Source organism: Panthera leo, chromosome A2 (assembly GCF_018350215.1).
Source record: "Panthera leo isolate Ple1 chromosome A2, P.leo_Ple1_pat1.1, whole genome shotgun sequence".
Lineage (NCBI taxonomy): Eukaryota > Metazoa > Chordata > Mammalia > Carnivora > Felidae > Panthera > Panthera leo.
Window position 1 is genome coordinate 19,058,100 of NC_056680.1, and position 22,954 is coordinate 19,081,053.

The 22,954-nt window shown below is 56.4% G+C and overlaps 3 protein-coding genes and 1 long non-coding RNA gene across 13 annotated transcripts; 1 reads left to right on the forward strand and 3 right to left on the reverse strand.

Annotated features, from left to right (window-relative positions):
* The first annotated feature begins 1,062 nt into the window (after positions 1 to 1,062).
* On the forward strand, positions 1,063 to 6,794 carry LOC122214385. 3 transcript variants are annotated; one of them, XR_006199849.1, is made up of 5 exons: positions 1,063 to 1,165; positions 2,048 to 2,148; positions 3,395 to 3,574; positions 4,155 to 4,332; positions 6,708 to 6,794. It is a non-coding gene; the product is annotated as an uncharacterized LOC122214385 (long non-coding RNA). The 3 variants fall into 3 exon arrangements; XR_006199848.1 differs by having other exon boundaries at positions 6,668 to 6,749; XR_006199847.1 differs by lacking the exon at positions 6,708 to 6,794 and adding an exon at positions 5,990 to 6,359.
* Positions 2,875 to 7,753, reverse strand: HYAL2 (hyaluronidase 2). Of its 3 annotated transcripts, none has more exons than XM_042929459.1 (4): positions 7,632 to 7,753; positions 4,528 to 5,498; positions 3,937 to 4,026; positions 2,875 to 3,601 (listed from the first exon to the last, which is right to left on the reverse strand). In XM_042929459.1, the coding sequence occupies exons 2-4, from the start codon at positions 5,446 to 5,448 to the stop codon at positions 3,191 to 3,193; spliced, it is 1,422 nt and encodes a 473-aa protein (XP_042785393.1). In that variant the 5' UTR covers positions 5,449 to 5,498; positions 7,632 to 7,753; the 3' UTR covers positions 2,875 to 3,190. The 3 variants fall into 3 exon arrangements, with proteins under 3 accessions (XP_042785393.1, XP_042785394.1, XP_042785395.1); XM_042929460.1 differs by lacking the exon at positions 7,632 to 7,753 and adding an exon at positions 6,332 to 6,434; XM_042929461.1 differs by lacking the exon at positions 7,632 to 7,753 and adding an exon at positions 6,077 to 6,095.
* Positions 7,754 to 9,904: 2,151 nt separating this feature from the next.
* On the reverse strand, positions 9,905 to 12,855 carry TUSC2 (tumor suppressor 2, mitochondrial calcium regulator). The gene is made up of 3 exons (XM_042929474.1): positions 12,512 to 12,855; positions 11,310 to 11,430; positions 9,905 to 11,179 (listed from the first exon to the last, which is right to left on the reverse strand). The coding sequence occupies exons 1-3, from the start codon at positions 12,655 to 12,657 to the stop codon at positions 11,114 to 11,116; spliced, it is 333 nt and encodes a 110-aa protein (XP_042785408.1). The 5' UTR covers positions 12,658 to 12,855; the 3' UTR covers positions 9,905 to 11,113.
* Positions 12,856 to 13,634: 779 nt separating this feature from the next.
* On the reverse strand, positions 13,635 to 22,829 carry RASSF1 (Ras association domain family member 1). 6 transcript variants are annotated; one of them, XM_042929469.1, is made up of 7 exons: positions 21,379 to 22,141; positions 20,382 to 20,488; positions 19,674 to 19,939; positions 15,976 to 16,080; positions 15,472 to 15,769; positions 15,239 to 15,354; positions 13,635 to 14,598 (listed from the first exon to the last, which is right to left on the reverse strand). In XM_042929469.1, exons 1-7 carry the CDS (start codon positions 21,468 to 21,470, stop codon positions 14,452 to 14,454), a joined length of 1,131 nt encoding a protein of 376 aa, XP_042785403.1. In that variant the 5' UTR covers positions 21,471 to 22,141; the 3' UTR covers positions 13,635 to 14,451. The 6 variants fall into 6 exon arrangements, with proteins under 6 accessions (XP_042785403.1, XP_042785402.1, XP_042785401.1 ...); XM_042929468.1 differs by lacking the exons at positions 19,674 to 19,939; positions 21,379 to 22,141 and adding an exon at positions 22,545 to 22,829 and having other exon boundaries at positions 15,245 to 15,354; XM_042929467.1 differs by lacking the exons at positions 19,674 to 19,939; positions 21,379 to 22,141 and adding an exon at positions 22,545 to 22,826.
* Between the last annotated feature and the right edge of the window lie 125 nt (positions 22,830 to 22,954).

A 22,954-nucleotide genomic window follows, 5' to 3' on the forward strand; every position in this document is an offset into this window, starting at 1 on the left:
CCCTATACTGACTATGCCTAGGGGGGTAAGTCACTTCTGCTTTCGGGACTTGAGTCTGAAAGGCGCTGTGTCTGTGAAGTCAGGGCTGGTCAGTGAGTGTGTCTTTGTGAAGCCCAGGTCAGCTACTATCTAGGCCTCTGTGCAAGCTCCAGTAGAGTGTGTATGTGCAAGTGTGGGACCCGGTGACTGGATTGGGTGTTGAAGACTCTGCTGTCCTGTGACTATGAGATCCCATGTTTGACCACGGGTGTGTCAGTGACCACATGTTTGTTCATTCCTTTATGATTTCACTTGTTTGCTGATTCAGAAGCTGATTATTGAGACCTGCTAGGTCCCCAGGCCCAGGCTTGCCTGCCAGGGTGGGGTGAAGGGAACATCATGTCCCTGGCCCAGGTGAAAGTGCTACCTGAGTGAGTCTGCAGCCCAGTCTGAGCCTGAGCCGGTGATCCCCTGCCTGGATGGTGGTCAATGAAGCAGTGACACAGCTGGCTATCATCTGGACCTGGTCCTGCAGGCAAGGATGGAGAAGCTGACAGTGGGCCCATGGTGCCAGGGGGCTGTGGGTACATCAGCCAGGACCCAAGTACAGCATCTAATCACAGAGATGGTGGCTGCTGATCCTGGTGGAAGCAGGGTCCCAGAGTGATGGCCACCAGGCTCAGGGAGACTGGCACAACTCCCCAGGGCTGAGGGGACAGGAGAACATCAAGGCAGCCCTGACTCCCTCTCCCTAAGGCTTTGTACTACCTTCTGGTGCCCCTAGAAACCTAGGCTGCAATTAGCACAATCCAGCCAACCATCAGGCCAGCATCCTCCAGCTGGCCTCAGTCTAGGGGAGAAGTTCTAATGGTGGAACGGCAGGAAGGAATACCCAAAGCCCTCCCTGACCCCAGGGCCCTGCCCATAGACCTGCCCTTGCTGAGTTGGTCTGGCCAGATGGGCCCAAGTTGTGTGTGTCTGGGGTCACTCCAGCTTTGTGGTCCAGCCCTGCCTGCCCTCTCTGCTCTCATACCCTGCCTAGGCCACCTCACTCCCCATTACCCTCACCTGCCCACCCACAGATCCAGCTGTCCCTGAGTTGCACTTTCCACAAGGCTGTCTTTCCAGGTCCTCCTGGAAAGTGATGTGAAGTGATCACAGGTTTGCACGGAGGTGTCACAGCTGGGTAGGTACAGGCCACAGCTATTTGGGGAAGGTAACAGTTGTATAAGGTCAACATGTGAAGGAAATCACAGCTTTGCACATGTACGTGTAGGGGTCCAAGCAAGGTGGGAGAGATCACAGATGTGGGTGTTACAGATGCGGGTGGGATAGCTCACAGGTGTGTTTGAGGGTCCCAGCTGGGTACGGGAAGTCAGAGGTTACAGCTTCTCCTTCTTTGCCCTCTTTTTATTGGCTCCATTATCTCACGACCTTATTGACAATACCTTCATCTTCTGTCTAGCAGGCCTCTCCCCACCATAGCCATGAACATCTGGGCACCCTTCCGCCCCAGCGTCCTCCTCCGCCATGTGAACTGACATTGCCTTCCCTGAACTACCACCCAACCCCTTTCCCTCATTCTCTGCCATCACCAGCCAGAGGGATAAGGGATCACTTTACAACCTGAGTTGACATCAATTTGGTGGGGCTCGCTTCTCCAGGCTCTGCTCCCATGACCACTTCTGACTCAGCCTTTGCATCTAGTGTGCATCCCCATGGAGACAGGGCTCTTTGTGGTGTGCCTCACACATGCATCCCAGCCCAGCACCTGCACATGTATGCATTATTTACTGAATGGGTAAGGGAGTCACCGCCGTCAGGCAAAGTCAGGCTTAGTGCTGCTCTTGGGCTGCCCCTCCTGCCCTGCCTGCTGTAGCCCCTAGCCTCAAACTGTGAGTCCCAGTTGTGTTCTGACTTCCTCCAGATTTTGCCCATGCTTTGTCTCTCGCATCAAGCTTCCTCTTCCCTTTTTAACTCAGTGTAGGAAGGACTACCTCACGGATACCTCCCTTGTGGCTGGGCTGCCCGCGCCCCCTCTTCACCACTTGGCTGTTTCTCTCCACAGCCAGTGTTTGCTGAGGACAGGGGCTGTGTCATCACCGATATGGACAAGGGGACCTTCAGGTGTGGGTTTGATGGCTGAGGAGAGGGGCAGAGACACACCAGGTAACTTCCTTCAGAAGCAGGGTAGTAAAGCAGTCCAGAGCCAGTCCGACTGCTCCAGCTGCTACTTGTCTCCCTTGGGACAGCTGAGGACAGGCTATACTTCCCACGGCCGGGACAGAAGTGATCTTTGAGGTTGTCTCTGCTCCCAGGCTCAAGATACCTCCCTCTTGCCCCATCATGCATCTTTGCAGTGGGACAGGGATGAGACCTTGGCGTTCAGATCCCAAACCCCAGTGGAGGACTGCGACCCAGCTGGAGAGAGGGCTGTGTGGCTGGAGTCTACTGCCCTTGGGAGCAGGGAGTGGAGGAGACGCCCTTGCCTGTGGGAACAGCAGGGAGGGGTGGTCTGGCTACTTGCCCAGCCTGGGAAGATCAAACATCCACTTCCCCTTTCTCCCTGGGTGGGCAAGGCGAGGTGACTGGCACTGGCCCAGCTGGGGATCCAGGGACAAGTAGGAGAAACACAATGAGCCCAGTCCCTCACAGAAGGTTGGGCCCAACAACTTTCCAATCAATATGGAGAAAGCAAGGTCCTTGGTGTTGGGGTGGAATGTGAGTCCCTCCAGTCCCACTGGCCCCTGCCCCATCAGCGGAATGGGCAGCTCTGGGCCTCCAGGTCCCACAGATGGCATTTGACAGATAAGAAGTCCCCAGCAGAGAGTCTGAGAGACCCTGGATTGTCTTTCACATGTCCTGGCCTAGTTGCAGACAGTCCAAGCACAGAAGAAATTGTTTTATATTTAATTTACAAAAGAGACCCCAAAATAATAATAATAAACCATCCAGGGGCAGGAGAGTAGGGTCAGGTCCTCTCTGGCCCGGCTGTGCCCCTCTTCCTCTCTGGCAGGGAGAGAAGGGACCTTTCGGGGAACTGCCCCTCCCCCTTAGAACAGGGGGGTGAGAGCTGGTATGGATGCTCTACTGGGCATCCCAGGGGCTCTGCCCCCTCCAGACTCCAGTTTGTCCATCCCTTGTAGGCTCCTATGTGCCTGGCAGAGCCATTGTGGCAGAGGCCAGCTTGTTTGGCAGCCGGGTGAGACCCCTATAAAGTCCAGGTGAGGGCCAGGGCTGCCACAGCTAGTGGGCCAGTGAGGTGGGACCCAGCCCAGGCCCCACTGGCACCCCCAGCTGCCCGTGTGTGGTCCCACTGGCATTGCTCACCGCCCCAACCTAAGTAGCACTGGCAGCGAAAGTGCGTCTGCAGGTGGTTGAGATCAGCCCAGCTGAGCTCCCCCTCTGGTCGCAGCTGCGGCTCACCAGGTACATGGCTAGGCACCAAGCGGAAGCTGCTGGCACTGAGGTGCAGGAAGGTATTGGCGCTGGGGTCGCGACGCACACAGCGCCCGTGGCCATGGCACTGGGCCCGGCTGCAATACTGGGCAGCCCAGGACACGTTGACTACGTAGGGGACCAGCAGCCGCGTCAGGTAATCCTTGAGGTACTGGCAGGTCTCCTAGGGGCAGAGGCCAGGGATCAGGGTCAGCTGCCTCAGCCCACAGGCCCAGATGGAAACTCTATTAACCTTCCTTCAACAGCACACACATGTGTATCTGTACATGAGTGCTTGAACCCTTACTGTTCCTATTCCTGCTGAGAAGGGAAGTGGGGACAGAGATGAACCCAGAAGGGCACGTAGGGAAGGAACTCTGTCTTCTCTACTGGGACCAGGAATGCCTTGGGTGGGAGACTAGGTTCGTCCACCTTGAGGGTCAGCAGCTGAAAGCCCCAACTTTCTGCCTGGCCCCTGCACACTCCACTCTGGTAGGCTGGGTGGGGGCGCTTACTTACCGTGCTGGTGGTGTAGCCTGCATCGCCCCAGAGGATGACACCGGCCGCACCCAGGGCTGCACTCTCACCAATGGTGGAGATGAGATCCATCTGTGTGAGAGGGGGATGGTCACTGGGGAAGACTGAGACCACAGGGTGAGGACCAGGCAGGCTGGACAGGCCCTCACCCTGTTCTGACTGGCTGATCCCCTCAGCCCAGTACCCCTTCCCACCCCCAGGCAGAGGCTGTTTCACTTTCTCATTAGATGTTCAAGTCATTTGCACGCCTACTTTGGCCTCCGTTTCCCAAGCTAACGACCCACTTGAGCTGAAGATGTATCTATCAGGATAAACCCCAAAGTCAGAATGCCTAGTTCCAAGACCCTGCTTTGCCCTGGATGTGCTGGGAAGCTTTGGGTGAGTTTCTCAGCATTTCTGGACCTCAATCTTCTTATTTGCAAAATGGAGGTAATGATGCTACCCTTTCACAAGGTTACAGAGAGAATGACACAAGGGAATGTAGATAGAAAACCGCGGGGCAGGAGGCCCCCTGGTAACCCAAACCTGCAGTGGTTCCCTGGGGAAGAAGGCAGGGTCCTGGGAGGCACATACCTCGCTAAGCCCCGTGAGCTTGCGACTATAGGTGGGTCGCGTGAAGACGTAGACTGGGAGTGCGTGGTTGGGGTGGTGGGTGTGAGCCACACGAAGGGCCTCCTGAACACGGAAGCTGACAAAGTTGCGGCCGTGGGTGGAGGACGCAAGTGTCTCGTCCAGGTAGACAGAGGGGAAGAGGGCTGTGCTCTCTGCCCACAGCCAGGCCAGCTGGTCATTTCGGGAGACCTCAACGTCAGGGCAGCGGCCTGTATAGGTCTCCCAGTTCTGCACATAATCATGGTTGTAACAGTCTGGGAAGAGGTAGAAGCCCCAGAGGTGCCGAGGCCGAACTGCCTTGACAAAGCGCAGTGTCTCCAGCATGAACTGCCGTGCAGCGAATTCAAACTCGTATTGCGCCTGTTTGACTACACGATCTGATGGCCAGTCAGGGTGGCGAACAGCCACCAACTGGCGTGATGATTGACGGTATATGTCCTTGTCCTGCCAGTTGCGCACCCACACAGGCCGCCAGTCCTCCCAGTCGATAACTGCCAGCCCTGCAGGCTCCTGTGTACGAATGTAGTGCTCCACGTGTTCCTGCAGCATCTTCAGATGTGCCCAGAGGCTGCCATTCTGTGGCACGCCACCGTGCACTGACCTCCCCACTGAACTGAAGCGGGGATACAGGCCCAGCCGGTCATGGTAGAAAATGGTGATGTTCTGGTTCACAAAACCCTCATTAGGTGAGGCCTGTACATCAAAGGCCTTTAGGTCCAGTGGCACCTTGAGGCGAGGGCCACAATCTTGTGTGGGCACGTCCCATGCTACCACAAAGGGTCGGCCCGTAAAGATGGGTGGCGCTGTGGGCTTGAGCTGGGTGGCCCATGCCGCCGCCCACACCACAGCCAGTGTGATGGCAGGGCCCAAGCCTGCCCACATGCTGGGGGCTACAGGAAAACGGTGTCACCTGCCTGGCACCAGCTCAGGAACTAGGGGAGAGATGGGAAAAAGCAAGTCAGTCTAGAGAATCAGCGAGGTGCCCACCCCAAACCCATTCACACTCCCCAAGCCCACGCTGTGGGGGGCACCGTGCCCCAGGCTGTTGAGACCCTGTTAGGCGACTGTAACAGGTCTGAAAGACCACAGGAGGGAAGGGAAGACACCCTGGGAACTCCCTGCCAGGAGCATAGGACTCCTTCCTGGAGCAGGTGGCTTACGGCTGGACAGAGACCTCTGGTAGGTGTGTGACTCTAAGAATTGGCCGGCTGCACTACGGACTAGCTGCCCAGAGATACAGATGCCTGCATACCACCCAAAACATGGTTTCAGAGAGCCTCGAACCCGCGGCCCACTCTGTACTCCATGAAGAACTCCTGGTCCAGGGAAACGATAGCATTTGTATAAGGAAGGGCACAGCTCATACAGCCACAAGGAAGCTGGAACACAGCCGCGAAGCTATCATGTGTGTAACACCCGCCAGGAAGAAGAGCGAGAACGTCAGGACTTTGTCTCGAACGCACTCTCCCAAGTTTGGTGGAGGCCCCACCGGGACAAAGGGGTGGCGGACCTCCCTCGGCGGCGCCGGCGGACAGGCCCTTCGCTCCGCAGCCACCGTGAAAGCGCCCCACACCGCCAGACGGGTCCCGGGAGGAGCTCACTCCCCCTGGCCTTTGTGCTGGACCCCGCCCCCGCCCCGCACGTGGGGCCAGTGCCCGGCCGGGTGGGGGTTGGGTTCCTTGGCCGCCCGGCTGAGCGCATCCCCTGGACTTCTGAACCCAACCTGAAGGAAGAAAGCCGCTAGGCTTGCACTGCCCGCCCTCACCTCGCGCGGGGCGCTGCCGGGACCCACGCCATGGCCACTGCCATCCCCGGCCCAGCCCGGCCCGCTCCGGCCGCTAGCCCAGGCGCAGCCCAGGCTCCGCGCCTCTGCTGCTCCGCCCCGCCCCCTCCCCACCCCGGCCCGCGGGCCCTTTAAGAATCCAGCGCGGAGGTGGGCCTGGGGCAGGACTTGTGGCCGGGGCGGGAATGTGTTCCCGACTTTCGCGCAGCCAGTGCCACGTTTCAGGCTCCAAGGCCCCCAGATTCTTCCCCGAGTAACGTGGCCATCCATCTGGGGCCGTGAGGCCCCTCCGAACAGGGCTTTCTTCTGTAATCTTAGGTGCTAGTGCCAGTGAGCCCAAAGTTTCCTCCCCCACCAGCTCACTGTCGGTGGTACAGTCCTCCCCGCTCCGCCGCGCGACCAGCCGCTTAAAGGGACAGCGTAAGAGTCGGGAGTCGCGCAGGGAATAAAGAAGAAGGTGTTCCTCCGCCTGTCCATAAGGTGGTGCTGCGGGACCCGGGGCCTTGGCTGGGGGCAGCAGAGGATCTGGATCTGTACCCGCGAGTGTAGTTCCCAGCCGTGGGGCCCTTAGTTTGGAAAGAGGTATGGTGACCAGAGCCGATCTCTGGTTTCCCAGGACAGTAACGCCCAGTCCCCTGTGGATCGGGGGGCTTCCCGACCCCCGTCCCAGGTCTGAAGGGAAGCCCCGCCCCCTACCAGACTGAAGGAGGGGGTCAAGCACCCTCCTCTGGGCCCTTCGTAGGCAGGGCCGAGGTAGTAGTTGTCTTGGCAACACGAGCTGTGGGTCGCAGCTTGGTCGGCCCCACTGGGGGCCGGTAAGCCCAGCGGGCCCTGGGAGTTGGGCCCCCTGCCCCCGACTTGCATTAGGGACAGGTCAAGGCCTCCGGTTCTCTCCTGCCCAGTCTTTGTGGAGGCTTGTAGGACACCCGCCCCCCCCCCCCCCCCCCTTTATTTAAACTCCTAGGAGTCTGCTACTCTTGCAGAAACAGCCGACCCGACTGCGGAGAAAAGCCGGCCTGGCTAGGGGGCTCCCCCGGGCCTCCACCGGTATCCTGAGCCCTTTCGTCCCGCAAGCCCGTCCCTGTGGGGAGCAGGCTTGGAGCTGGACCTGGGCGAGACCTCCCTGCTTTTTCCTAGATCCTCTCTTCCGTGCTGGACTCAGCTCCTCAAAGGGCCCGGGTCTGCACCGCCAGCCCATTCCGAACGCTGGGGAGGAGAGGGAGGGAGCGCTCCTGTGAGCTGGTCTATGGGGGTGCAGACCAGTCGCCTGCACTGGGCTCACCTGTGTGGGAGCCCGTGGGCCCAGTAGGTCGGCGGCCTCCCTCCTTCCCCCGGTGAGCCTCTCCAGCTAAGCTACTCGCACCAGCTGCTGCCCGCCAGGCAACCCGCCGGCGACTTGATAAACTCCATCCCCTCCCACCCGCTCCCGCCTCCCACCCCAGCCCTTTTTCCTCACTTCCTGCTGCCCCTCTGAGAGGAAAGGGCCAGGAACAGGAGGGGGGGGGGGGGCGGGGGAAAGGGACCGCTTGACCCTGTTTCCCTCCCACGACAAAGACCCACTGGCTGGCTGCCCTCCTCCCCTTCCCCCCTTCCTCCTCCCCCGAGTATACCCTGGCCCTGTGAACTGCACTAGGTGACAGGAAGGCAGTGGGACCTGGCTCAGGTGACAGCCTCCACCCTGCCGGCAGCTTCCTAACCCTGAAAGCTCTTCTCCCCAACCTTCTCTTGGGGTTGAGGCCCATCCTCAAATCCAGTAGCCTGTGGATGGAGGGGCCCCAGTGGAGGTCCTTTGGGGAGTCAAACTATTTGGGAGATGCTTGGCTGATGGTCCCCCAAAGCAGGTGGTGAAGAAGGGAACCAGTCATAAGGGGGCTTGGGGGAGCTTCCAGGAGCTGAGTCAATTTTTTCCGCTGAAGAGCAGAAGCATCCCAAGTGTGACAGAGTGGACAATGTGCTGATGTGTGTGATTGTGCAGGGTGGGGGAAGGGACAGGGACTGGGAAGGGTCTACAGAGTGGTCTCCTGATGGAGGGCATTCCTGGATGGACTTCACTGAGACACTGCAGAGTAGGGAACTCTTATACCTGGAGTGAGAAAAGAGCTGTGTTTCCATGGGAAAGGGGGTACTCATTACAGGGCTGTAGCCCCAGGGAGGGCTGCAGCAAGGTCCCAGCAGACCTGGTTCAGAGAGGTGGACAAGTCTGCATACCCTCAAATCACCCTGAGCCTACCCCCACTCACCCTACTGGCCCACCTCTCCAGTGCCCGGGCCTCTCTTCTAACAGAAGGCTGTGTAAGCCTGGGCAACTGGGGGAATTGGGTACACACCCTGGAGTCTGCCGGAGGACCAAGGAGTCCATGACAGGGCAGGGGAGGGTGTGTCCCTGTACCATTGTGCTGGCTCCACAAGGGACACAAGCCTTGGAAGCTGCAATGGTGGGGGCCCCTGGGGAAACAAAGGCCAAACCAGACTGTCCCAGGGCAGGGACACTTCCTCAGGCAGCCAGCAGGAAGGAAGTGAGCACAGCCCAGTGGAAGGGAGTGGGGAAGCACTGCCCTGACCCCCATTGTTTCTAGCATTGGGGTCAGCTGGGGAAGGCCCAACACAGGGAGTTCCCCCACACTAGGACAGTGGTGATGGGTGATGGGATGCCATCTGGCATGGCAGAACCCCGGCCCTGGGGGCAGTAAGGGGGACAAAGTCTGACGTCTTATCAGGAAAGTGGGAAGGTGCCCAAAGAAGGACTACAAAGTCCAGGCTGCACAGGATGATCCTGCTCCAGACAAGTTTAAGCCTCCAAAAGACTGGCAGGCCAACTCCCCAGACCCAGAAGCCTGTGTCCCTGATCTCCCTCCTCCCTAGCTGGAAGTTGGGCTGACGGCCAAGGGCTAAACCTAGCGGAGAACCACTTCTCAGGGCCTGAGAAGTGCGGGCCGAATGTCCACAGGGGGCAGCTGCAGGTGAGAACACAGGGTCAGCAGGGAACAGAGAAAGTACTAGGTGGCAGAGTTCTGCCTGCTGGAACAGAAACCCCAAGCCCACTCTCCTGGTGGTATCCACAACTAGTCCTGGGAGGAAGCAGGTAGGTTTGGGCTACAGAGCCTGGTGGTAGGCCAAGGGCATGGTGGCACCCATCTGATTGCTGTCCACCTAGGATGGGTGGACCTAAGATGGCTCATGCTATGACCTCATGTGGGGTCAGCTCACACTCCTGGGGGCAGGACAGCTGTTCCAGAACTACTTGGGGTCACGCTCTCACCTCAGGTCAAGCAGGTAGGGCCAATCCCTAGTGAAGCACCCCAAAGCCTTCCAATTCCAGGGGTCCCTACCTATTAAACACAATAGGTGAAAATGTCCCTCCATTCTGAGGTGGTCTGCAGTGAGGTCTATGTGAATACACTGCCACCTGCTGGTTACAGCTGGGATGACCACGGGCTGGGCTCAGGCTTACCTTGAGCCTTGATGATAAAGATGGGTCACCAGAGTGGCCCAGGCCTACCCACAGAACCCAGGTGGTGGTCTAGACACTGGATATCACAGCGGATACCACTCGTATGCAGGGTCTACAAATAATTTTATTGAAACTAAACAAATAACACAACAGTCTTCTTCTTAGATTAGGGGCCACCCTTCCCAAGCCATTTCCCACACTCTTAAAAGCACAGAGCTTGCACAGTAAGGAATTAAAAAAAAAAAAATCATTTCGATGTAGAAATCAGACTCTGCCCCAACATCATGGACTAAACTATTTACAAACTTTCACATTTTAAGTATTCCTTTATGGTTGATCTCTCCTTTCTGTCCTTACCCAGGGGCTCCAATACCTTCCCTTGACTGATCCTGAGGGATGGGTATACTTAGGGAAAGGGGTGATGGGCTCCTTATAGCTATTGGCACCAGCCCTAGGGTGCTGTTCCTCACCAATGGGTGGCGGATGGTCACCCAATGGCAGGGGTTTGTGTGGGGCTGGTACAAAGGCATGGAGGATTAGACAAAGTAGATGGGTTGGTACAACTCCCCATAGGCACAGGCATCCATAGCCCTTCCTGATCCCATCTTAGGCCCTCTCAACTGGGATGTGTGTGGGGGCAACAAGTAGTTGCAGTGGGGAGGGATCAGCCCAGCCCTGGGTGGAGGGAGTATCCTCCTATACCAGTCCCATCTCCTATTAACAGCTGGCAAACTGTCCATCCGTCTGGGAGTGGGAACAGATGAGCAGGTAGACAGGAAGAATCAGGCTTGCACTGCCCCCAGCCTCTGTCCAACACAGGAGGAATCGAGGTAGCAAACGGCTGAAATGCTCCAACAAGGGGGTAAGGGAAATGAGGGAAGGGAAGTTCCCGCTTGCGTACAGCTCCTGCAGCCCAGGGGCTGGAAGAAGGCAGACCTTGCTTGTAAAGTGCTGTAACCCTTAGCAGGGCTGGGCCCTAGGCAAGCTTGGAAGAAAGCAGGCCAGGCAAGGGTGCAAGAACCAGGCATTCCTGACCAGCATATGCCCTGCCATGCTCCTTGTAGGGATTGCTGGGGAAGGTGGGCTGGTAACTCTGCCATTAGCCCTCACCAGCCGCCAGCCACCTCTTGTCCACATACAAACCAACACCCGACCAACACTGCAGGACTGCCCCGCTCACAGCTGAAGGTTCCAGGCCAATGCAGTTTATTCAGGGTTGTGACCCCAGCTTAGGTTCCTTAATGGAAGCCACACCTTGAGCCTGGGGGTTTCTTGCTGGGGTAGGGAGTGTTTACGCCTGCCACTCCCCAGGCTCACACCTCATAGAGGATCACAGGAAAATCCACGTGGATGCGGGGAGGATCCAGCTTCACGATGCCCTGCCACGGAAACAGAGGCTAGTGAGGGCCAGCTCCTCCCTCAAGAGCTCCCACCATGACAGCAGACCCCATCTGGGTCTACCTCCACACACTCAGCATAGGCTCAATGACCACTGCCCCAGCCTCTCACCTGAGGAATCAGGTTCTTATGGACCCGCCTCAGCTTGGCCCGCTTCTGCCCATTCTTAGTGACGATTGTCTCCTCGTAGAACTCGTGAGCCAGATCCCCATCCTCATCATAGAACATGGAGCTGTGTAGAGAGAGAGGGAACAGGCTGGGCTGGAGCCCCACACCCAGTCATGGCAAATGACCAGACTACAAGGAAGCATGCCCGCCTCCAAATGGGGAGGAACAACCTTGATGGGAGGAAGAGAGAATAATATGCCTGAAGGGTATGGGGTCTACTAGAAGCGAATGGGGTGGTAGCCAGTGCTACTCTGTCAGGCCTCAGGAAGAGACATCATATCAGAGCACGTTGTCAAGGCAGCCAAGGCCAGTTCTCATCACTGGTTTGTTCAGCAAAAGTGGCCATTCCAACATCAGGCCCTTGCTTTCACCCAAGGTGGGCGAAGCATGATGGCCTGGGCATGTGTCTCACTCCAGAAGATACTACTGGCCCTGGGTCAACCTGAGATGGCAGATACCTGAGCTAGGTGGGAACCTAAAGGGAAAAAGTCTGAATCCTCCCCACCCACCCCCAAATGGCTGGTCTAGCCAAACTACCACTGTTCAGTCTCCCTAGTATCTACAGCCAAATCTCCAGCATCACCTAAGTACCATTTCCCCGGACCCACCAGGACCAGGCCAATCTAGCGCTCCTGTTTGGACCCATGGAAAAAGAGGGAAGGTCAGTGCTCTAGATCTGAAGAACATACCTGAGTGAGGGTCTTTTTCCCAGGCTCCATTCTCAACACTAGGACCCAGTCCTACTTTTCTAGCTACTACCTACCCTCAGAGGTCCAATGCCACCACGGTAGGTAACGGAAACAGCCAAATCAGAGGGTTAGTCTTCCCTCAGAACTGGGGGAGAGGGAGCCTAGGAGCCTTCAACTTGCAGGCTAGGCTGGAAGGGATGAAAAGAAACCCTCAAGTCTCAGGGAGACCCTATCTCAAGTTAACAGTACAGAGGGCCTACCCACGGACAAGCCTCTTCCCCTAGGGAGACCTTCAGAGCAGCCAGGTCGCCAGGAGCCGATTGCCCTGCTTTTCCCATCCCTTGCTCCCACGGGGGTCCAAAACATGGGACTTCTCCTGGTTCCGGCTGGAGCTCCCTGTGACTCGGGGCGCCCCGCCGCCCGCCTGTCTCCCCGAGGCGGAACCCGCGCCCTTACCCGCGGCGCGTGAATACGAAGGGGGGCACGACTCGGCCTCGCGGCCGCACCAAAGCTTGCTCAGCGACTGCTGACTCCGGGCCGCCGCCCCCCGCCCCCGAGGCGAAGGGCCACAGGCCCCGAGCTTTGGAGCCACTGGCGCCCATGTCAGGGCCGCCGGCGCATGGCGAGCCCCGCGGCCGCTTCGCTCTCACAGGGCCGTCGGAGGCACCATACCCTGCCTCAGCCTTCTCCCGCAGGTGCTTCCGCCGCCGCCTTCCGCAGGCTCGCTGTCTCCACGGAAACCTCACTTCCGCTTCCGCACGCTGCCTTCTCTGATTGGCTGCTTCTCTCGTCGGTCCGCGGGGCGGGACCAATAGCCGCTCTCGGAAGCTAGGCATCCCAGTAGGCACCGCGAGACGTCAGGTCCCAGCAGGCCACGCTCTCTCCAGCAGGGACAGCTCCCACCCAGTAATGTGGAGGCTGGGTTCTCCTGGTTTTTGCTTGTATGGCGGCTCCGACGTTCCCGACCCCAGAGGTCAGGTCCAGCGGGCCTGCCCAACCACCGGCTTCCCCGCAACCAGCGCTTTAGGAGTGTCCCAGGCCAGGCCGCGCATTGCCCATCTGGTCTCATTTTATTCCCACACCATTTCTGTTATCACCACTGTCGCATTTGGAGAAGAAACCATACCTAAAGAAAATTAAATAATTGGCCACATGTATGGCTACGTTCAGGTCTGAAGAACTTCTAATTTAGTGTTCTTTCCAAAGCCACTAGAAGGCATGCTCCACGAAGGCAAGAATTAACAGCTGGACCTTGGGTACCATGAGCAGCGTTTGGTCTACAGCAGTAGCTCAGTAAATACTTAGTGAAAACGCCCCCAGCAGGTCTGTGTGTGTGTGTGTGTGTGTGTGTGTGTGTGTGTTGGGAGGCATGTGGATTCCCTAAATTCTAGCTTATATTGTTGCCCCTACCACAACCTGAGCCCCAGGGTGGTGAGTGATGACAGTAAATATTCATACCCCATACCCTTCACAAATTGGTTACATGGTGACTTTGAGAAGGTGCTCTGTGAGCCTGTCCATCACCCTTGGAAGCCACTGGCGTGAGGAGCAACTGCAGTTGAGGGCCCATAATAAAGAGTTTAAAAGCAGAATTCTTCAATCTTTATTCAGCCACTTCTCTCAGGCCCCAGGCCCTGATGATGACTGTTACCCCCACCCCCTTCCCCACAGGAGGCATGCAGCTGAGGCCACAAAATATTACATACATTCGCACACATCATCAAAAATAACTGAGGGAAAGACCCTCGCTCTGACTGGCAAACAAGGCACGGACCTGGACCAGTGCCCACACTCACACAGACCCTGGCCTAGGGACATCCTCCTTGGAGGAGGCACTGAGGCACTGTTTCTGCACCATGAGCCAGCATTTCCTGACCCCAGTGTGTGTGAGGAGACAGAGGCCACTGTAGAGGAAAACCTAGGCTCTTTCCCGATGCCTGTCTTACCTCGAACACCTGCCCTTGGCTCCAATAGGGCTGTCCTGACACCCCATCCAAGACCCAAAACATACGACTTTTCCCCATAGATGAAGGCCCTCATCCCTGAAAACACGACCTATTCTGTTTGTAGGGTCTCCAAGATTCTAGTATCTGAGACACGAATTAAGGAGACTTCTGTCTGCTCTATCCCTGCTGCAAGCCTGGAGCAGCTTCCCAGGGCAACCCTGGCCCACCATGGCCCACTACACAAAGGGCAGAAGAATGCAGAGCCATGTTCTGCTATACCTGTGGGTGGACACAGGGGGCCAGCTCCTTTGCTGTTCTCTGGGCTCATTCCCCCAGTAAGAGAGGGCCTCCATGCACACTCATTCTTCAGGCCACACGGGCCCTGTCACACTCACACGGCACGCCCTCGGCGCTGCCTACTCTCCTCCTTTCACCCAGGGGTACAAGAGGTCACCCCAGGGGGCAGGCGTGCAGGGCCTCCTGGATCTTCTGACGGCAATAGGAGTACTTTTGCAGGATTTGGCGGAGGTGTTCCTCTTCCTCCCGCTGCAGGATGCGCAAGAAGTTGTGTAGCTCAGGCATGCTAAAGGCATCCCACTGCAGGTGGAGAGGGGGACACAGGATGCAGCAGGCATGGCCAAATCAGCAGGCCCTCCCCAGAGAAGAGCACCAATCACATCACAGAGCTAGGATGGGGCTTTCTAATGTTAGGTTCTTGCCTGAATGGTCTGTGTTAGGGTTCTTGACAATAGTCTGTATAGAAGATGGGCCCCACAAAGCAGGGCAGTCGAAGACACCTCGAAGACAGGCAACCAAATTAGATGTTCCCCCATTCCCACACTCTGACTCTAATACTACTCCACAGACTCAATATTTTGGAGCCAGAAAGCTTCCAGGTAAAAAGTCCTAATGCCTGAATAGGGAGCCTCCATGACATCCTGGGCCCATCTGTGTGGCTTTGATCTCACTTGGGATCACTACACTGCCATGGATTCCTCCATCTCCTGAGGACTTTCCACAACAGAGAAGAGCAGACCACCAAGACAATTCTTCCTGGCCTCTTGGGAGAGGCCTGTGAGTGGCCTGGAAGTCTTCAGTTTAGCTACAAGGCTCACATACTCCTGGAGAGGCTTTGTAGGGCTTTTTCTGCAGCCCTATTCCTCCTTCCAGGTTGCTGCTGCAACCTACTAGCCCTACCCAGTGACAACCAAGAAACTAAAGAGGGCTGTGTACTCACATTTACCTCCCCAGAGTCATTCTCTTTGAGGACAAAGCTTAGGGCCTTCTCGCTGGGCCCTGCAAGGAGCCGCAGCCGCAGGGGTTGCTCATCATCTGATAGCTTCCGGAGGTACACTGAGGGCCAGGCAGGGAGAAAAGAGTATTTGATTAGTCAGGCCCAGCCCACTCACACCCTCACACATGATGCATGAATATATACTCTCATACAGCAGGGTGGAGTGGGAAGCCCACCTTGGCCATGGCGTTCAGCCCGCTCAAAGAGTGCAAACTTGCGGGGGTCATCCACCACTAAGAACTTGCGCAGTAGGGCCTCAATGACCTCGCGTGCCCGTGTGCGTGACAACACATGCAGGTGCTTGACGGCATCTTTGGGCAAGTAGAAGGAGGTGCGGCGCCTCACAGCTGTGCCCCGTCCTGGGCCCCGCTGGGCAGCCTGCAAGGAGGGTGGCTTCTTGCTGGAGGGCACCGAGACAGGGCGCACCAGCTTCAGTTGAACCTTGATGAAGCCTGTGTAGGAGCCATCCTTGTTCTGAAGAGGAGAAATCAAACCATGGCTAGGTTCCAGGTGAGATGGAACAGATATGGACACCACCAGTCCACTTGGGGCTAGGCTGGGTGAGAATAAATCACTGCTTAAGCCCAGCCAAGGATACCTTAGCTGTGACCTTTTGGGAATCAGGCACATAGTCGGGTTCCTGCCTCTCCCCACATACCTTCCCCTGGCTATCAACTCACCAGGCTCATGAAGAGGTTGCTGTTGATCTGGCTATTGTACTCCTTGATCTTCTGCTCAGTCTCAGCCTGAGAAAGGTCAGGTGTCTCCCACTCCACAGGCTCGTCCTGAAAGATGGGCCAGGGTGGACATAGGGCCCTAAAAGAACCCATCCCACTGCAATGCATGTCACAGACAGGGAGGAGAATCCAGGTTGGCTGCTTTGAAAAACAGCCTCTGGGACAGCCTTTGAAAATTGACTACAAAGCTTGAGTCCTGACGAGAAGAACCCATCACTGCTCCTGGTTTTGCATGCTATGGATGGACACAGCAAAGGCAGTCATGTGGCTTCTTTATGCCGCCTACATGGGGCCTCTTCAGCACTGAGTGAGGCCCTGAGGATACCTTAAAACCAAGACAACTGAAGATAAAAGGCCAGGGGCCAGGAAAAGATGTGGGATTCTTGTTGACAGCAAAACCACCTTTCAACTGCACAGCCTGATTCCAGCACCCTAGTTAGGTGGGGTCCTGGAGAAAGGAGACCACTTTGCCCTGGCAAAGGGCCATGACCGCAGGGCAAGAGGTATGGGGACTGGCACATACCAGGAGCCCAGCCAGCTGTGAGTACAAGGATAAGGGCAACTTCTACAATGTTAACACCCCCTGATGGAGGACTTGGGGCCAGCCCTGCAGGTCTCACACACAGTGAGGAAACCTCAGTGTGATTTGATCTTGACCCAAACTGCACAAAAGGCAGCTTCAGGCCAGGCTCCAATCTGCCTCCTGGTAAAGCCACAAGTACCAAGCAGGTAGGTTTCTGCACCTCCTTCCTCCTATCTGGAGGTTTAGCCCAAAGATTTTTAGCTCTACCACTCAGCCCTTCCCCCACTCCTCCAGGGGCTGCATTCTTTTTTTTTTTTTCTCAACGTTTTTTTTTTTTTTTTTATTTTTTATTTTTGGGACAGAGAGAGACAGAGCATGAACGGGGGAGGGGCAGAGAGAGAGGGAGACACAGAATCGGAAACAGGCTCCAAGCCATCAGCCCAGAGCCTGACGCGGGGCTCGAACTCACGGACTGCGAGATCGTGACCTGGCTGAAGTCGGACGCTTAACCGACTGCGCCACCCAGGCGCCCCCAGGGGCTGCATTCTTGTCAGAAGGGTGGAGTATGGACCAGGGCAGCCAGAGCTCTGAATTAACTTTTTTCTACCAAACTCCCTGGTTCCATTGCATCAGCCTTACTTCCTGTTGACGTCAGGTCTTGGTTGGAATGGAAGTGTCACAGACACAGCTGAGATCACTGCTGACCAATGCTTTCTCCCAGGGGAGTTTTTACAGCTGGTCTCCTGTAGAATAACCTTGTACCCAGCTCTAAGCTCAGGAGAGGCAGGCTTCTCCCTGACTGCTGCCTTGGAGCCCCTAAGCTTAAACCATCTGATGGGGACAAATAGGGTGGACAGATGAGAGGGTAGGGTGCTCTTCACCTAGAACAGTTTTATAGCACTATGCTCTCTACCTAAAACCTACCAGTATGTATGTGGCACTGAGGACTGAGGCTGGGGTCTCACAGGAAAAAGGTATAGGGGGAGGGGTGGGAACTGAAGCCTATTTGCTCCCCCAAGTTTCAAAAAATCTCCTGGATGGAGGAAAGCACTAAGAAGGGAAAACTGTAGCAGAAATCTTACTGGAGACAAGGAGAAACCCTCTAAGACTGGTAAAGAACAAATGGTGTGGGCCTTGGGAAAAGGAGATCTGGGGGGCAAAATGAAGGCTAGAGCCCGGGAATAAAGGGTGGGTGTGTTTGTTCAGGCCCGAAGAGAGGGCTTGGGACAGGAAGGAGTGACCCAATAGGAAGGAGTATCTGGATGGGAGGGTGCTAAGGGCAGGAGGAAAGCTGAGCAGACTCCAGTACCAGGGCAAGAAGGAAGAGAATTCTGGGGGGGCAGAGATGGCACCAACTTATTTCCCTCGCTTGTGACAGTTCTGAGCTCCAGCCTGAGGGTAAGAACACTTGCTCCTTCCTCTTCCCTTCCTGGTTTAGCCAGGAGCCCTGGAATGCGGTGCAGTGACCTATGTTCTAGCCCCTTCTCCTCTCCAAGTGAACCTCCCTTAATATCTCTACTCATAAAACAAGAGACCTGGACTGGATGCACTGCACTGTCCTACTAGGATTCTAGAGGAAGAAAAGTTTCTTTTTCTACTTCCAAAGCTTCCCACTGGAGGATTCTTTTTTTTTTTTTTTTTTTTTTTTTTTTTTTTTTGAGAGAGAGAGAGAGAGAGTAGGGGACAGGGGCAGAGGGAGAGGAGAGAGAATCTTAAACAGGCTTCATGCTCAACATGGAGCCCCACGTGGAGCTTGATCCCACAACCCTGGGATCATGATCACAACCTAAGCTGAAATCAAGAGCCCAACGCTCAACCGAGCCACCCAGGGGCCCCCGTTGGACGATTCTAACAGCCATCCCAGAGGTGTGCACAACAGGACCATGGAATTTCCCTTCTCCTGCACTACAGTGACCCATCCTCCACTCTGCCTCCATAGTGACTGATGGTTTTTATTTTACATATAATTTGGGACTCCCCAGCCTCCTTTTCAATTGGTGTCTTGTGGTTTTCTCACTATTTCACAATGAAAAATGCCTCAAGCCTGAGTGACAGACAGGATCCACACTCAAACCTTGCACCCAAGCTCTGGGCTGAACTTTTGAGTAAAATTTAATCTAAAGAGTATACAATTTTCATCTAAAAAATCACCCACAAGTCTCTTTTTGTGGCTCATGTAAGGAATTGTGCCCCATTGTTGCTAGGTATTCTGGGCTTTACGGTCCCCATCTCTCTTTCCTGACACTCTGTCCAGGGTGCTCCCCTGAGGTGTACTCGCTCCAGAATAGTTATCTGAGTTTGGCAGTCACACTTATGGCACACAGCACAGAGGTTTCTGACAATGGGAACACCTTGGAGGCCTGGAGAGGAACAGCAGCTCCAGCACATCTTACAGTCCTGGATTAATAACCCCTATCTCTCTTAACTCCTCCTCTGGGCCTTTTACAATCTAGCCTGCCCCACTTCGTGTGGATAAAATGCTCCCGTTTGCTTATAGTCCAGTCCAGAACTAGGCTTCTTTCCCATCCATTCCCAAATGCCTTTCTTCCAGATCCACACCAATTTTAGTCTATGTGCTGCTGAAATGAGCACTCCAGCCAGGTCCACTCCAGAATTCTCCGCGTTCCAGCAGCTGGTGACAGGACAGACTGGTAAGAGGTGGGGACTCAGTTGGCTCCGTCCAGGATTGCAAATGGAGAGGCCCGAAACTTCCTTTGCCTCTCTTTCCTAAACACACTTCCCAGTTCCAGGCGAGGACACCTCCCCTTCCACTTCCTCCCATCCCCGCCCCCATCTCCCAGAGAGGAGGTAGGGGCGTCCCAACGCTGAAATCGAGGTTCTAGTCCAGACTGCGCAGTCGGCTTTAGTCATAGGTGGATAATGCCCGCCCCGAGTCTGCCCCAAGCCATGTAGCTGCTTCCCCTGGTTCAACCGGTCTGTGACAGAGACAAGGCCTCGGCACCCGGCATCAAGGCGCTGAGAGCCCCGCACAAAGTTCCGAGGGCTGGCCCCGGGCGGTCTGGAATCCCCGCCCAAAAACTCGAGCCGGCAATTTAGCGGGGAGGGGCAGGGTCCCAGCGATCGTCACCAGCCCGCCGCCCGCAACCCCGGCCCCCACCTGGTCCCGACGCGGCCTGCGTGCCAGCGAGGTACGCGCCGTGAAGTACTGCTCAAGCTCCGAGTCCGAATCCTCCTGGCTGCAGTAGCCACTGCTTGCCGTGCTGCTCCAGGTCATCTCGAAAGAAGGCGTCCCCGCATCCGCCTCGCCCATCGCCGCGCCCGCCAGCCAGCTCCCTGAACCCAGTGCGCTGGTAGCCTCCAACCACCGCCCCAGGTGCGTGTGCGCGTGCGCCGGGATATGGGTTCGCGCCGCGACCGTTAACACTGAAACGTAGACGGCTAGGATCTGGCTCTTGCCTCATTGGGGGAGGAACATCGAAGGGCGGGGTCATACACGCCACGCCCCCAGGAATGACCTCATAGCCCAGGCAGCTCAGCTCAACTCCGCCTCGCAGACCCCACCTCTCTTGGGAAACAAGTCGGCGCCTGTGCGCATGTGCACCAGCGTGGCCCTAAGACCGGATGCGGATGCGCGAAGGTGCGGAAATTGAGTGGGCGCGGAGACAAGGCGATTCCCGGCAGTTCGCTCGGAGTCAGCTTCCCCGGAACCCCTTCGAGCCCGCGCGCAGAATTAGCACTCTCTACCGCGGGGACACCCGCTGTTAGACCATTCATTGAGCGGTCCTAGGCAACTCCTGTAATTTGGCCCGCTGGTCTTCACGCCTTTCCCGTGAAGCCCCGCCTTTCCCCCCAGCCCCGCGCTCACCACGTTGGTGTCCCGCTCCAGCGCAGGTTCCCAGCCCAGGTCCCGGGGCCCGCAGCAGTCCAGGCTGATGAGCGCGCGGCAACGGTAGTGGCAGGTGAACTTGCAATCTGCAGAGAGGTCTGGCTGTGAGGCGGCGGAGCCCCAGCTCCAGTTCAGAGAAACTTTCCGGGGGACGGAAGAGAAACCCCGGGATGAAAGCCGTTGCCCGCCAGGCCCTACATGACCGGCCTTATCTTAGGTCCCTTTGCCCTCCGCTGCTATATAGATTCCAGTATTGGTCCCCGGGTGTCTGGAAACTGGTGAGAAGGCCTCAGGCGGTTACGGATCCAGGCCTGTTAAACAGTTTTATCTCTAGCACCTAGGGTAGAACTTCCCCCTTCCGCATTGTCAACACCCTACCTCCGCCCATTTACCTGATGGGAAAAAAACCAAAATCTCTTAACTCTTGTTCCCCTGTCACCTGTCTCTACACCCCTCACACCAAAACTAACATTAGTCTGCATACACTCTAATTCCTCACCTTCAGTCTCTCCTGTATCCATTCCAGTGAGGCTTGCCCCTCCCTCCAGGAAACGGCCCTGGTTAGGGTCCTCAGCAACCTGTGCACAGTCGAATGCCAGGTCCCTTCTCCATCCTCACCTCCTCAGCATCATTTGATGCTTGATCCCCTTGGGCTTCCCACTACTCAGGTTTTCCTCCCATTTTTCTGCAGCTTCTGCTCAGCTCCTTTGGTTCTGTCTCAACTCCCAGATCTAATGGGCAGCGTGTCTGAGATTCAGTTCAGTACTGATCACTGTCCTGCTCTGTATACACTCACCTACCCCAGATCCAAGGCTCCCACTGCTGACCTCCCTCCTCAGATCAAACCCCGTGTCAACCCAACATGGCCAAAACAACTCTTCTTCCACTTCCCTCTCTCCCCTCACCAGAGCTCCTCAACTCAGCAAAAATTGCTACTCTCCCAGTTTGAGGTTAAAAAAAAAAAAATCCCACTTACCCTTGATTCCTCCCTTGTTTTTGCTTCTGACACACACCCAAAATTGTCCTGGATTTTATCTTTGTGACCACTTCATTTCTCCTTGGGAACATTGCAATATCTCAGCCCTTGCTCACACTTGGTATTCTGTCACAACTCTGGTGTTCAGGACAGACTCTTGAACTGAGAGAGTCTCCGTGCCTACAAAGGCTTGGGACACCTTCTCTAAGTCCCTAAATGGTCCAGAGCAGTGATTCGCAACCCAGGCTGCCAACTGGAATGATCTGTTTTGTTTTGTTTTTAAATTGCTGATACACTCCCTGTGATAGATTCCACAGGTCTGAGGTCCAGGCACAGGGGCTTGGAGGGCTGTAAAATCCCAACCGATTCTAGCTGGTGTATAGCCAGCGGGGCAGCAACCTCTGCTTGCTGGTGATTCCTGGGAGGGCAGAAGGACCGCTGGTGTGTGGTTGTGTTTCATGTTTTAGCACCTGGTTGACTGGGGCTGCAATAGGTATTGCTCAAAATTCCTGCTTGCAGAGGGCCCAGCCACGGTACTTTTTCCCTGTCCCCATCCCATAGGTAGGTAAATTCCCCTCATTCCAGAGATTTTCGAGGGGGACCTAGTGAGTGAATCTTTGGGAAAGGGCAGGCCTAGGAACATGGACTTAGAGAATGGTCAGCACAAACCCTTTCTCAAGAAGAACCAAGTCACTTTACAGAAAAAGAGTTTGAAGGTGTCCGGGTTGCTCAGTCGGTTGAGCTTCCGACTTTGGCTCTGGTCATGATCTCACAGTTTGTGAGTTCCAGCCCAGCGACTGGGTCTCTGCTGTTAGCGCAGAGCCTGCTTCGGAACTCTCTCCCTCCCTCTCTCTGCACCTCCCCCGCTCGCGCTCTCTCTCAAAAATATATTAAAACATTTTTAAAAATTAGATAAAAAGCTTGAGATCGGCACCGTTATTCATAGGCAGCCGCCTCTGCCCAACTGTGCCCCTAATGCAGATGGAATAAGATAAGGATATAAACCATCTACCTGCCTGCACTCTTACACGACCGGGCAAAGGTAACGGACCTTGCTCGCCGGAACCAACCCTTCCGACCCCCTCCTTTGCGACTTGATACGCAGCGACGGCGCTGCCCATTGGCCGCCCTTTTCGCTCTTGCCAGCGCGCGGGGCTGCTACTCACGCGCGCACTGCAGGCCCTTGCGCACGACGCCCAAGATGAAGTCGCCGCAGAGGTCGCACCACGTGTGTGTGGCAGGCCCCGCGGGCTGGAAGTGGTGGCCGCGGCCCGCGACCAGCTGCCGTGCCGGATTACGCGCGGTGCCCGGCGCGATGCGCAGCGCGTTGGCACGCTCCAGCCGGGTGCGGCCGGGGCCCGCGCGCCGCGCGGGTTCCAGTTCCCTCAGTTCAATGAGCTCAGGTTTCGTGGACATGGCCGGGTCGCGCCCGGACTCCCGCCGGCTGTCGGCGCGAGCGAGCGCGGGGCGGGCGGGGCCGCGGGGCGGACCCGGATTCGGCGCCGCCCCCGGGATCCCGGCAGGGCGGCGGGAGAGAACGGGGACGAGCGGTTCAAAGGAAACCTGGGCGCTCCGG